At 37.2% G+C, this 15,164-nt stretch overlaps 1 protein-coding gene across 1 annotated transcript in view; it reads right to left on the bottom strand.

Moving 5' to 3' along the window:
• Positions 1-15,164, bottom strand: part of MYT1L (myelin transcription factor 1 like) — a 585,413-nt gene that overhangs the window by 73,734 nt on the left and 496,515 nt on the right. Inside the window, exons 9-11 of the mRNA XM_061622863.1 lie at positions 10,109-10,243; positions 6,844-6,934; positions 3,593-3,700 (exon numbers count right to left, since the gene is read on the bottom strand). Of these exons, the coding sequence (XP_061478847.1) occupies positions 3,593-3,700; positions 6,844-6,934; positions 10,109-10,243 (334 nt within the window). The remainder of the gene's footprint in view (positions 1-3,592; positions 3,701-6,843; positions 6,935-10,108; positions 10,244-15,164) is intronic.

Below are 15,164 nucleotides of genomic sequence, written 5' to 3'. Positions count from 1 at the left end.
TATTTCAGCAGAACACCTTCCTTCAACAAAAGCCTAGAGCAAATGAATTATAATTACACCATATGTGGTTAATAGCAATAGAAATAGGGAAATGGTCCCATGAAAACAAACAAACACAGGTATGTTTCCCTGCTGTATAGGGTACATGAGGGGAGCAGCATAACTGTAACAGCTCTGGAGACAGGCAGTAATAGTTACCTGTGCATACTATATGTGCATATAACTTTTGGAGCAATAGCAATTCCCAGGCTGGCCTGCTCCCAGAATAATGTCTAAATCTAGGATCATCCAAGTATGGGCAATGGCACACATGTACTTTGATATCTAGTGTGTCCGCCAACCTCTCAAAGCCCACTCATTGAATTGTACTGCTGCTGGACCTACATTTAACACCTAGATCTGGAAACTGCATAGTGCTGCTGCCATCACCCTTTTCAATTCTCCAGGACATAAGTTGCTAGAAGACGTATCTCTTATATGTACTTTTTCCTCACCTAGCATGGAGCCATAAAGAAAATGCTGCACTGGGCTCCTTTGGGAGGAAGGGCAGGATATAAATTTAATAAATAAAAATTAACAAAAGAAAACCCCTATATTGGCACGCTTGTTTTATGAGACCAAACACTTAAGTTTTGTGATTTAGCAACTTTGGTGTTTCTTTGTGAAGTCTATGGTCTTATTTTAAGTGCTATAGACCTTTGCATATAAAATTAGAATCTTTTCAAAGGCTTTCTTGTCACAACCCTAATATGGCAAATCCAGAACATACAAAATTAGGGGGAAATTATATATAGCTAAACAATCTCAACAATGAAAGACAATACAGGTGCCAGATTTGTTCAAAAGGAAGATGACTATAAAATAGTTAAAGCACAGTCTCAACTGCATCATCACTGATGGTATCCCTAATATTAGTTTGTCTATAACAAGATGGTCTAATAATGTAGGCTGGCTTTCTGGCTCTCAAAGTGAAAGAAATATTATATAACTGTAATATTTTAGGCTTCTGAAATATTTTTCCTTGGAACTTAGATAAAAGATGAATGCATAAATAAGATTTCATTACTTGTACATTTTGATTTTATTTCAGATGCTGCGGTAGAAAATTACTGTTTTAGAAAACCGAGCCCAATAGTGTTCTGCAAGTACTTACTACAAATCAATAAAATAAAAGTTGTTTTAAACTACAAAAATAGGATTCATATACAGTGCTGCCACATTTTATGCAGCTGATTTCTTCTCAAAAGCTTTTTTAATGGCATGCTACTTCACTTGCAGTACAAAAGGGATATTTCCCAAGGAACTACCAACTAAAGGAACCAGGCTACCGCTATTGCTGCTGTTCCTGATGTCAAAGACACCACCATTTTGCTCAGTCTGAAAAAAAGAAGGCAGAAGTGCCTTCTTGCTGCTAGGATACAGCTCCAATTACATTTAGGGCAAGGGTTCAGCACAAAAACTTAGGCACTGCTTAGGGGTTACTCCGTTTGAAATCAAGTTGAAGGGAGGAAGAGCAGTAGTTTTGTGCTTAGCAAACACAAATATTACAGGGCAAGCTTCAAAATTTTCATCTTAAAGAGCTCTACAAGATAAAGGAAATGGAGAAGTCAAGTCTAAGGTGACAATGTAACTCAGATCACCAATCAAGATCTGAGAGGCATGATGGTTCCAAAGGCAGAAGCAAAACTGCCAAAACGTCTATTTGAAGAATCTGTCAAAAAACTCTGGTGCTGGTTTTGACAAGAAGCCTCCTCTGCATGGCATTTGACTTCTTGTTAAAGAAAGTCTGATTCCAACGCAATGGTAAGGCTGCTCCAGTTTTGTTCTGTTTCCTCTTGGCAGCAGGCACCAAAGAGCCTATTTGTGTTGCTGTTGTTTTGATCAACACAGCAGTTTTCCTCAGATTGTATCTGAAGTGGAAAAGTATGGAAAACACTAAACCCTAAATGTATAAATTCACAACATATTTCAGAACAATGCAGATCAGCCCATGCTGCCTCTTTGGAAAATATTTTTCACTTTTCTGAATGACAAAGCATGGGGGAAGCATGTTAATATATATGACTGTAGATAAGAAGCCACTGAATGTGATGTCTATACCTAATTTTACTATCATTTCCCCCATGATTTTAGAATTAGAAGATGCCAGAGAAAATAACTGTGAAACTCAAAGCTGTCTTTGGCTTTCCAGTAAGTCACATTTACCATTAGCAAAGTTTTACCATGCTTTGCATTTTCAGTCTTCCAGACCGTGAAATGATTTACAAAAAAACCTCCTGTAACTACTTCAGTTGTTCACTGTTCCAGGGCAATACTAAGTGCATTTTAAGCTACCATTCATAGAATGATTAGAGATAATATTGGTGGCAAAACCACCACAAGATTTCTAGGCTAAAAGAATTATTCTGGATAGCTCCTGTATATGGATACCATTTGATCTGCTTCGCCATTGTATAAATATGACATCTGAAGGCACTCTAAAGGTGTTATGTTTTCTTTTAACATCCCTGTATGTAGTAGATACATGTGGAAATAAATTGGCTGAAGGAATCCAAAATAGCCCACCATGCTTTGACCAAGCCTTAAAATTTGAGCTTGAGGAGGACATGCTGGCTGCAGAATGAGCTTGGCTGGACTTCTTGAGATGACCCAGTTTCTTGGAGCCACTAAAGAATGGTTATTAGAGATGTCACTGTGTGATAGGAAAGCAGAATCTAAAACTCTGCCTTCAAGTTAAGCCATCCTGTTAATATTTATAATCAACTGGTTTCTTGACACAGAAGGCCTAGAAAACTCTTTTTACAGGGGGATGCTATGTACATCTAAATATATGCATATAATTAAATAATATTACAGCAGTTGGAAGATCTACACAGCACAGGAATTAAACTAAAAAGCAAATCTGTTATATTAGCCTTAGAAACCCAGGTTCCCCAAGAACTTTCTTTCTTGTCCTGCTTCAAGCAAATGCCTATAGGTCCTGTACGGGACAAACTCTATAAGCATATATTCCTGAGGAATGAGATGAATCATGAATTATTGGCAGCAATAAAACTGTAAGCTATATGATGGTGTAACTTTAGCATTCATTTTAGAGAGAATAAGAAGCCAACTAAACCTCAGTGGGTGGTTTTCATTGTTAAATCTAAAAATGATATACTTTTGAATTACAAATTCATACTGGCAAACTAAATTTTGAAAATAGGGCTTCTGGTTTTCATTTAAACTGATATTTACTAGTAAACGCCTGCTGGAAAAAACAAGACTTACCGGTAAATATTAGTTTATTTCCCAAAGATATCAACTTTTTTTCACACTGTTCTTAGTTTCAGAACTCCAGCAGGCAGCTTTACACCAAACAATGCCTAAGACAAAAATGAGCTTTTCAGCTTTATTGATATTTGCCAAAAAAAACATTAACCCACCCACCCCCAGGGTATATTGGTAGGCAGATAAATGCTGAGAACGGGATCCAGAAGCCCTAATTCTAAACACTTCTTCAAGGGTGGCATAATTTTTTTTAGCTCTCAGGCTAACTTATTATGCAATTAATCTGGTATGTACTATTAAGTGTTAGAGCAACTCTTAATACCTCAAGACACGATCTGATGCCTGGTTTGATTTGGATGCATCACAGCTCTGATGCTTCTCTTGAGCTTTAGCCAGTTTCTCTGCTGCAGCAATAGGACATCCCGAGAGGCTGCAATTACAGAAAGAAAATGTAATTGTCGTGTCCTGAATAGCTTCATAGAGCCCTTCTTAGTAAATATAAGGAGGAAGCTTGTCAGGAAGAAAATATCTAAGTTTTGATGCCCTCTAGGATGCACAACTCTAGCCTTTAAAGACACAGGGCTGACATCATAATAACTTCCTATCCCGCAGAACATAAGGAGAGTTCTGTCAAACGTGTGATCCATCAAGCCAAACATACTTTCCAAGCTACGTATTGTGGCATGCCAACAGGTACTTAAATATTACTATTTTTGCTGTTCCACTATTTCTGTAAAAACAAAGTTTAATGAGCTGTTGATTAACCACCATAAATAGCTGGTGAGCTGCTATCAGCTCGATAGGTCACAAGTTATACTTTAGTTTCATGTTCTTATAAATGTGCAGGAGAACACTACTGCCAGGCAAACAGAATGCAAAATTGAAAATCCACTATGCACTACTGTTGGCAGGATTGCCAACAATTCTGCCAAGAGTATTATCTGCTTTGGAATTTTTTTTTATTTAAAACACTACACTGGTTATTCAATGGCAATGCTGTGTAGGCCAAATTATGCAGGTTAACACATTCTGTAACTGTTGTGTTTGTCTTTATTTTTTAAAATTAAGGTTGCAACCCTAAACCTGCTTATTTGAATGCAGGCATTATTGAACTCAGTAGGACTTACATCTGGTAAATATGGTTAGGGCTGACCTGCAAAATCAGGTTGTGCCAGCTGGAATCAGAACAGTATTTGGCCTAGAACAAAAAGATACTGCTTGCTGCTGAAATGGATGGAAAGCTGCCTTGGAAAGAACCCAGTGAGAACTCATAAGGGTACAGGAAATATGGGACTGAGCATATAATGACAGGCCTGCTTCTGTTGGAAAAGTTAATGGGAAAATTAACAGCATACTGAAAGTAGCATATATGAGCATTATGACTGGGAAAAGTAAAAGTTGTTTATCTAGCCACAATTTGTGATATGCTTATTAGATCTCACATTTTCTCAAAAAAAAAAAATCAATACACTATGTAGCAGAATTCTTAATAGGACTTCACTCTGAATCTTCCTTATGCCCAGAAAGTCATTTCTCTTTCTATTTGGGAAAAAAAATCATAATGCCAAAGAAAGTTTAAGAGAAGACACCATACAGTGGAGAATCTTTCCCAAACACTTCCCTGGAATGAACTGAGGCAACGTGATAACTGGAATTCATTCGTTCAGACATCCTGCATGCCTTATATGCAATTACAAATGCCCAGAGGAATACAAAGGCGCTCCTTTCTTTCTTTTTTACCAGAGGGGGCCAACACGTACCATCAGCTATTCAGGTATTTGCAGTCAGATCAACAAATGTTATATGGCTCTCAGTTATGCGTTTATAGCATGCCTTATAGCTACTACTACTGCGAGCCAGCATTACTCATTCTCAAAGCAGGTATGTTTTGGGAAGCATGGCAGAAGTGGCTGAAATGGAGAATCAAATAATGCAGAGTAAAAGGGGAGCTCCAGATAGCATTCGCTGATGTCTCAAAATCTACGGATCTGAGACGAAGACATTCTAATAATCCTACAACTTCTAGAGGTTGTGGAAAATATACAAATTGCCTAAGCTGTCCCTAGTCATAAAATCAACACCATGGACATTCAACAGGATCAATCTTCTTATACTTTTATAGAGGTTCTCTATAAAACTTTGTGTCTGGGAAAGTATCACTTTGACTTCAAACTGAGATTATAAATTTTGAAGAGTTTTTTTCCCCCAAGGACTCAATTAATTATATTAGATTGGATCCAGAGTAAACTAGATGAGTTTAGTTTTCTGTGAAATATATGTAAAATGTTAGTAATGACTAAAGCAATATTTGGTTTGTCTTCTACAATAGCTATATCTAGGTGTAAGTTAAAGTCCAGGTCTTCAGGTTTTAGGTTGATGTTGACTCTGCTGCAGATGATATTGATTATTTATTTCTGCTGAGTTGTATTTCAATTGTTTGTATTTATATTTTATTATATAGTGCATAATCTATCTTGTGAGGTGTTATGTGCTCCTGTCTAGAAGATGTGTGGGTTATGAATCTACATAATCAATGAATAATCATAAATAAATGCTCATTGATTTCGGTGAGAACTAAGGTGAAATAACTTACAGTACAATCCATGTCTACTGAGAAGTATCTCTTATAGAATACAGTACAATGGATTTAATCCCATGTAAGTGGGGTTAAGATTCAAGCCTTTGTTTTTCCATAGCTTTGAATGGAACCATTTAAAAAAAACATTTATGAAAATTTCCCGTAGATTTTTAAGATCATTTGAAAATAATCCCTGTGTTTTCTCCTTTGTGCTATAATAATTTACTATCTGCATATTTCCAGTTCTACAAAAAATGTTCTTTATAGTCCACTGGAATCGATAAATGCATCATAAAGATTAGTAGGCTAACAAGATGTAAAAAAACTCTGTTCTGATTCTGATTAGATATGCCCTTTTTTAGTATCTTCAGTGTTACTCTCCAGAAGTGCCATTTTAATCAGATGGCAAAGAGATTTCAGAAGATATGGGGGGGGGGAGTGTCTGTGTGTCAGATTCATATCATGGTTAAGAGTCCTGCTCTTTGGAATATTTAGGGGTATACTGTGAAGAAGCAGAGCATTTTAAGAAATTTGTTGCAGTTACTTTTTTGTACCTTAAAATAACCAGATATGCAGGCAAAGAATATACAAACACAGGTGAGAAATAACCATGTGTAGCTTGAAATATTGACAGAAGGAAGGGTAGTGACCCATCCCTCTCTAAATGATAGAAGATACCTCTGATAGTCTGCTAAAAGAATTTTAACTTTCAATATACACTTCCGGCCACGGAAAGACAAATGCCGGCAAACAGTGACAGGCCTTGAAATTTAGCTTATTATTTGAATTAATTGTGCCCCAGAGTTAATCCTCTCATACAATAAGCCATAAAAGACAATCAAACTGAGCATATCAGTCAATCTGTTCAAAAAAGGCCCAAAGCATTTTAACTCACTCACTCTGTCACACACACATATGTAAGAAGACTTTCAGAGGTGTTGCAGCAGTGAAATGGTATCCACCTACATTATAGCTCAGTGAGCACTTAAACTTACCTTCTGTGAGAATTCCTGTTGCTATTTACGTGGCCCCGGCCTGTGCAGCCTGGTGTAGGACACTTAAGAACGTTTTCATGCATGGCAAGAACTTTGCAAGGAGAAGGAAAGGAAACAGCAGAGTGTGGAAACAACAACAAGAAGAAAAAGATTTCAAGTCCCAGTTTGTAGGAAGCCATTTTAGTACAAAGCAAGATTAATTAATGATCAGCATTCCTGAAAATAGACATGTGACAGGTATAGCCAATAAAGCCTGGTGAAGGAAAGAGGTGTTGTGGTACTCATTAACATAAGATGATGTTAATACAGTAAGAGTTATGAAGGGTAGGTTATCTAACAATTAATGTGTCTCTGGTGTGACAGTGAAACAGGAGGCTGCATATATATGCACTGAGCAAAAGCACTGAACAGCACAGTGGTGAGTTGGAGGATGGAGCAGTTTTGAGATGTATATATATGCAATAATAAACTGATTTATGTCCACATAACAAGCATCCAGAATCCGGAGTCCATATTGCATAAAATGTGTGTGAATTCTGAGCTACTGAATTCACAGTACAATCAGTGCAGGGCCCAAGAGGTTTTTGAAACCCAGTTATGAAAGCTGGTTCTGAGACCCACAACTGCCTTGATTACACAAGACTAACACTTGTTAAAAATTCAGTGGCAGTTACAGTCATGTTGTGAACAGAATTATTGTTGTTATTTTAAAAAAATCTACAGTTGTTAATAAATCATAATGGGTAAACCAATGGCAACAAAGAATGCCAGCACGTTTTAAAGTCAAGAGGTTGGCGGAGTACCAAATTTGGAATATAAGGAGCTAATGAATCTGGTTTAAACAAAACCACCAAGCAACCATTGGGAAAGGGCTGCAATTCAAAGACAGGGGAGAACACTACTTTGTAAATTCTATCTCCATTATTTTCTAATGAGGGATTTGATATATCAGGGATCCCATTCTACAGATCTCAAAGTCTCTGGATTCAAGAAAATATGACAGTACAGGGCAAGGAGGACTGTTGGGTTGACTCATTATAACGTACTACCAAGTACCTTATAATGTTTTTGAACTGAAAACCATTATGTGCCAAACTATTTATGGGGGGTTTTTCCCAGTGTAATAAGAAATTGAGCTGCAACCAATTCATGTGTATGTGTATAACGTGAAGAATGTTTGAATTCATGTCACCATTAAACAATAGTGCAAAATTATGCTATATTTCAAAGGAACCAATCTTAAAAATCACGTGTAATGCTTACACAAAAGCCAAGGACATCAAGAATAGAACCTGAACATATTGATTTAAAGAATAGTCACAACCACCATCATTCATCACCATCACCACACTACTAGCAGTGTACTAAAGATGTGAAAGCTTCACTTTGGAATTCCTGCTATTCAAAGCTGTTCTTGAAACATGCTGTACAAGCCCAGCACTGCAGGAGCCAGGGGAAGGGAAAAAAAAAGAGAGAGAGAGATGATCTCACCTTTTTCACTTTTGTCACTACTGAACATGCAAACCTTTTAAAGCTATATTCTTCTTTGATCTGCAATGTTTCCTAAATACTTTACATTTACCATTTATGGGAGCAGGGAGATGAACTGCTTTGAGCAACTGAGTAAACATTTGCGTTTTGAGAAAATTATAGGTCTTGCTAACGTGGAAATTGAATTCCTTTGATAAGCTAAATTCACACACCAGCCGAGAAGCGGTGTAGTTTCCTTAAAGGGATTTCCCCTTCCATGAGTTTTAATTTTTTTTAAAGGGAGACTCTGCTGTCGAAAATGGACAATACTTTATGGTTGAAGCCCTCATACCACTTAACTCCAGACTGAGTAAGTGCTTTGGGGGGTAAGACTCAAAGGTTTCTCTATTGTCATTCACTACTGATTTATTCTGTCCCATGCATGTGGCCACAACATATCCAATCATGTCATGAATGAAAACAGCTTTTTCACATGATATACGGTATGTGTGTGGGCAGTAAAACTCATGCGGTGATGCTAAATCACATGGCAGTTACTCCAAGATACAATGACAACATGGGGAAGAACTTGCCACAAGGATACTATTTTCAGATTACAAAAATTGGAAGAGTTGCTTCCTAGAAAGTGACTGCCTTCAGGAGGCTGCGAAAAGGAAACAACCCTCTGGGGCAATCCTTTGGGAGATCTGAGACACAGTCCTAGAAATTCTGCTTTGGAGACAAGAAGGGGAGCAGCAGTTGGAATGTATTTTTATTTTTTTAGTCTTTGTATGTAAAATGTCATTTCAATGTTTTACATTTTATTTATTAAAAGAATATTCTTTTAATTGAAAAGTGGGGTATAAATATAAATTAGGTTATATTTAAAACCTAATCCAGCCCAAAGTATTCGAATCTACATGGAGCCCAGTTTTTAGAAAGCCACCATCCTGCAATGATTGGAAGCCCTGTTTTTGTAATGGCTTAAATTAAACTAAAAGGTTTGGATTCAGCTATGTCCTACTCAGAATAGGTCCAATGAAATTAATGAATCTTAGTTAGTCATGTCTATTAGCTTCAATGACTGTACTCTGAGTAGGGCTAGCACTGAATACCACCCAAAGCCTTCCACAAAATCAGAGAATCAGTTACTGTATTCTTATATATATTATTCTTCTTAGCAGGTGTGTGGTAAAGTTCTCACAATCTAAGACAATGATGGCAGCTGTTTCTTAACACATTTCTCTCCCTTTATACCCCTTATACCATTGTAGCATTTTTGCACTAACATCTATACAAAGCTATGGTACTGCAAGTCAACCACAGTTCTAAAGGTCATATATTAAATTCATTGCTCAAACAATTTTATATATAAATTTAAAAATGAATTCAACTGCATATTTTTAAACAGAAAGGAACATTTGCTCCTTTATTTGAACAATAGAATATTCAAGAGATGGCTATAATTTCTCAGAATTAAAAGCAGTACTGTGGGGGGGGGGCTTGGGGGGGAGACCTGTTGTATAGACAAAAGCAGTAGTTGACCAATATCCTAATATGATCAGAATAAAAGAATACAGCTTTAAAACATCTTTATTCAAGCATAGTTAGTATAGATGTGAACATGATGAAATAAAGAAAAATGCAAATATAACATGAAACAGTTTGCTAAATTGAGACATCATACTGGAAAAATGGGAGAAAAAATAAAAGGGAAAAAAAAGCTTCATAATGCATGCTAGAAAAATTTGTGTGGAGTTTTATCCCCCGTTTCCATGAAACAATGTGGACTTACTTTCTGGAGGGACCCTATCTTTGTGTGGGCATCCTGACAAACTGCGGTGATGGGGGTAAAGCCCCGTTACATGGCCAGTTCCATCACACCCAGGGGTAGGACATTTGCTCTCTTTCTTTTCTGTTCTTGAGGGATCTATAATTTACAACAAATGTGTCAAGTGAATTATGTTTTTCAGATTTCCAAATTGATGAAGGTTCATTTATTGAAATTAGTTACTCTTTGGAAAATGTTCTTAAAGAACACCGGAAGAAATACATCTGCTACTACTTAAACATTTTTGCTTCCTTCTTCTTTACCGTTGGCTCCTATGATCACAGTCGTCCCATTCATGGAGGGTAATGGTAGTGACTTTCATCCAGCAAAGCCACACCAATGTCAACGTACTTCTGTCAAGCATTAGCTATAAGTTGGCTCTGTTTTGTCTTTGTTTTAACACTACTTGTCTCAAATATTGAAGTCTACAGATCTACTGTGGGAGAAATTCAGAAGACTGATGATAGTGGACCCAGCTCCTTGCCAAAATTCTTCAAAAGTTCAATGCAAATTAATTCTTTTTCAGTGGCATTCTAAAATGGACAACACTGCTTCTCAAAGGTTTGTTATAGAATATTAGAACTATCAGAAAAGTGTGTTTCTTTCCAAAGAATATTTACTATATATTAAAAAGTCAAGTCTTTTAATTTGGCCTGTGACAGTCACATATAATGCTTGAATATTCATAACATTCATAACAAAGAGTTACATTACTTTTTGCTGTTTTCATAACAGCCCATGAAAATTATTTTTCTTTATTAGAGGTTTGTTTGCCAAAAATGTAGTGGAATTACTGCTGAAATTCTTTTGGAATTAGAACTGGAATCCCTGTGCCATTCTATTAGTTGATGCATGGGGTGTATGTACTAACATACCCCTATTCTTTCCATTTACACAATCAGTTATGCTAGGTTAACATCCCCAGAGCTAAATCCAACTTCTGATTTGTATGCATAATCTATTGCAGGAGTAAGCAAGTCTCTGGATTTTGTTGGACTCCATCAGCCTCAGCCAGCATGGTTAATGGTCAGGGATGATGGGAGCTGGAGTCCAACAACTTCTGGAGGGTACTGTTGGCTGTACCTGTTCTAAGAATTTAGCAGGACATTGATAACCTCTACAGTGATGAGAGAGAGATAACAGCAGTCAAGATATGAGTGCATATCATGACTTCCTTAAAATTGTTATTCTCACCCTCAGCCTCCTTGTCCCACTGCCTTTCTTCCTCCAGATTCCCTTCTTCTGACCTCCTGCTCTATGTCAGCTTCAGTTAGAGGTCTTGTTGTAATGCAGAAACAGCCTTAAGCCTTCCACAGTGTCAGGCAAATCAGCTTGGTATGAGTTGTCTAGCCTAGAGAAGCAGGGACTGGGAATAATGGGTGAAAAAGCACAGCCAAAAGGGAAAGGGAAACAGACTGAACACAGAGCGAACACAGGACACAGGAAGCTATTTTATACCAAGTCAGACTATTGGTCTATCTAGCTCAACAGTGTCTATCTATACTGACTGACAGGTCTTCAGACTGTGGACATTCCCAGCGATTAAACCCAGGATATTCTGCATGCAAAGTAAATGCACTACCACTGAACTATGGCTCTTCCCTTCTGACATTGGGCCCCCTCAAGAAGGAAATCCTGTTCATTCTTCTTTCTTTCCTCTGTGACATCCACTGAAGGTAAAAATGATAAGTGTGCATGGCAGAGAGGAACAGTCTCCCCTACTCCAAATTACAGAAGTAAAATGTGTTCCAGTGCCTGTGACCCTTCTTGGTTATGCCCATGTGAATCAGAGGCTGAAGTCAGCTGCAAGAGAATCAACAATGTCTAAAAAAGATATGGGGATCATCCCATAATAAATGATTGTGTAAACATCTGGGTTATCATCTCAGGACTGTTTTACAAATTGTGCACCAGCAAAACTATGTGTAATATAACACAGTCAACAGGCAGCTGGAGCCAGGCAGCTGTCTCCCCAATGAGTGTACCTATCTATGTATGTTTTTGTTTTAATTATTCACACTATACATTTTTTTAAAAAAAGCCATAATTAAAAAAGTTATGTGCAAACCCACTTTCAGAGCTCAGAGATACAGATTCAGAATAGTCAGAGAGGATCTCAGGATAACTACCCTGAGACAACCCCCCCAAAAAACAACACCCTGTGAATTTTGATTATGTAAAGAAGCAGCTCTAAATCAGCACCCTTTACACTGTTGCCTTTGTAATACTAGGACTAATTTATACTGGTATCAAATAAAAAAACAGTATCACTCATAAGGTTTTGGCTGTCATAAAAAGAAAATCAACCAAACTCAACCATTCATATTCTAGAATTAATCTTTCTTAAAGCCTTTTTTTAAATTGTCTATCTGCACTATGTATTTGAACCTGGCTTTATAATTCCTTTGCTCCAGGACTGACATTAATTCCCTTCAGATTGTTGTTATTCCACTGTCTCTTACATCATAGGTCTCAATTCAAATCAAGTAACATTTGACAGCTCAAAGCTTGGAGAGATTAAAATGTTTGCCTTTTAGCATTTAAAGCACAGATGAAACCAAGAAATTATATTCTGGTATTGGGGTCGCTATTAGGGCTGATTATTGATACATTGCAAACTGATCCACAACTCTAGCCAATGCATAGGAGTCCCTGTGCATTATAGTGGTATGCAGTTTTGCACATGGCAGTTGTTTCCCATGACTGGCTCACTATGATGGGAGCCATCACACATGCAATTTAAAGTGGCCACTAGGAACCCAATTTCATGTGTACGGGTTCTAGCTTCCACACCTTGTGACAGAAAGCCGTGCACCAGGCATGTATGGAGTCCCACCACCAGGTTATCAATAAGCTTCCCACTGCTGTTATATGCCTAAGAACTTCAAAACACAGAAAGGCTGTCAAACACCTGGCACTCTATAAAACATGGCTGGGGAGGCTGCATTTGATTTGGTGGGTTACAAGTTGTATAGTTCTACTCTAATGGTTTAATCCAAAGATTTTAGTTTAACTAGGTTGACAGGGCTTCCTGACAAAAGGAAGACCAACTATATATGCACTGTTTGTGCCACTGAACATTGACAATTCAATTAATAATACTTTCCCATTCCCACCCAAAGCCTCTGTAAAGCAACACAAATGCTAAACTGTCCCATATTGGCGACTATGTCTATCTGCTTGGAGAAGCTGAGGCAGATTATCCAACCCAAGACCAGAGAGGGAAAAAATAGTATCGGAGCTGGGAACAGAACTCATTAATGCCCGTCTCTATGTTAACTCTTGATGTTATGCTACCTCTAGACAGCCATTCATTTGCACATATAAAGCTTTATGGAACTCTTTACATAAAGCACTTTGAGATGTTATATTGTTGTCTAAAAAATCCACTCAACAATAGCACTGGGTGATATCCAATATAGTCAAACTCAGAGTAGACCTACTGAAATCAATGTGTCTACTCTGAGTATGACTTAGTTGGCTATCACCCAGAGGGTTTTTAAAATATTTGTTTCATATGACAATAATCAAGGGCCACAAAGTACAGATGGTTAACCCCAAATAATATAAATCTTCACATCTTAGTAAATTAGATAATCATTTAGAAAATTCACCAGTAACAATAGATATTACTGAATTATTGCTGGCTATGGGGCTGAACCATATGCAATTCACATCTTAATTTGAAACATCCAATCTACCTACTTATAACAAGTACGTTTTAACAGAAGTCAGTGCTACTGAGTAATGTATAGCAAGTACTAGATTTCAGTTCAGTTTGAATGGAACCAAGTACTAGAAACAAGTTTGGCTGAGTGAATCAGAAATGTGGGGCAGATCCTTTTTGTTTCCGGGTGACTATTATGGGGCTTTACTACCCACACAGTTTTTTGTTCCAAACAATAAATAAATTGAAATAGCTTTATCTAGTTTTGTGTAAGAAAATACTGAAGATGGGATAATACTGTCATTTGGGTATTTAGTTTAATATTACGGATGTCTTTTAAACATTTTCCAGCTACTACAGAGAAAGCAGTAGTTCCCTCCCAACCCTTAATACACTTTAGAGCTTGGAAAAGTTACTTTTTTGAACTACAACTCCCATCAGCCGAATCCAGTGACCATGCTGGCTGGGGCTGATGGGAGTTGTATTTCAAAAAAGTAACTTTTCCAAGCTCTATTACACTTGTCCAGTCATTAGTGCAATATGATCAGAACTGATGTCATTTTGCAAGGGTAAGGTAAAGGAGACAAAGATACCCAGATTTCCCTACATGGGAAAGCAGGTATCTATAGAAAGGTTTGCCTCTCTCATTAATTTTAGGAACACGGCAAAGCACCAGAAACAGAATTATTGTGCATTCCTTTTGATGCTCCTACTTCCCTAGATTAAAGTGTGAGCATATTCCCTAAGATTTGTACCACTCGTCTCCTCCAAGAGTCTTGGCTGACACATTTGAGGGATCATATATGCTTGATGATAAGTGGTATAATAAGAATACACCTTTCATTCATTCTCTTTTTAAAACTTTTCTAGCGGAGCAAAGAAAGTATATGATTATTTTTTCTCCTGTTCTTCAAAGCAGTTAATGAATCTGGACTCCAAGTTTCAGATTAACCTTGCCCAAACTTTCAGCTTCAGACCCAGGTATTGTTTGTGGCTCCTATTAACTTCAGTGCTTATCTTTACATTCAAACCCCAAGAGCCACAGAAGTATGAAGCTTTTTTCCTGAGGTGCTAATGTTTAAAGGTGTCAGAATGATCTTCTGTCTGGTTAAGGGTATGTTTTTATCGGAAAGATATGCACATTACCCAAACAATTTTTACCCAAGTTTTACCTTTAAACAAGTTTTATTCAAACAATTTCTCAGCTGGTTGCTGGTTCACACAGTACTTTTTTAAAAAAACAGGTCATATTTTTCCTTAATTTGTGATAATAAATATAATCAGTATTGAACTATATACGCATTACTTTTTTGTAGCATATAATGGGACAGTAAGCTTCTGTTGTAAAAATGA

The sequence above is a fragment of the Rhineura floridana genome, chromosome 4, assembly GCF_030035675.1.
Source record: "Rhineura floridana isolate rRhiFlo1 chromosome 4, rRhiFlo1.hap2, whole genome shotgun sequence".
Lineage (NCBI taxonomy): Eukaryota > Metazoa > Chordata > Lepidosauria > Squamata > Rhineuridae > Rhineura > Rhineura floridana.
The sequence above is the reverse complement of the archived record's forward strand: the minus strand, read 5'-3'. Positions and strand labels throughout refer to the sequence as shown.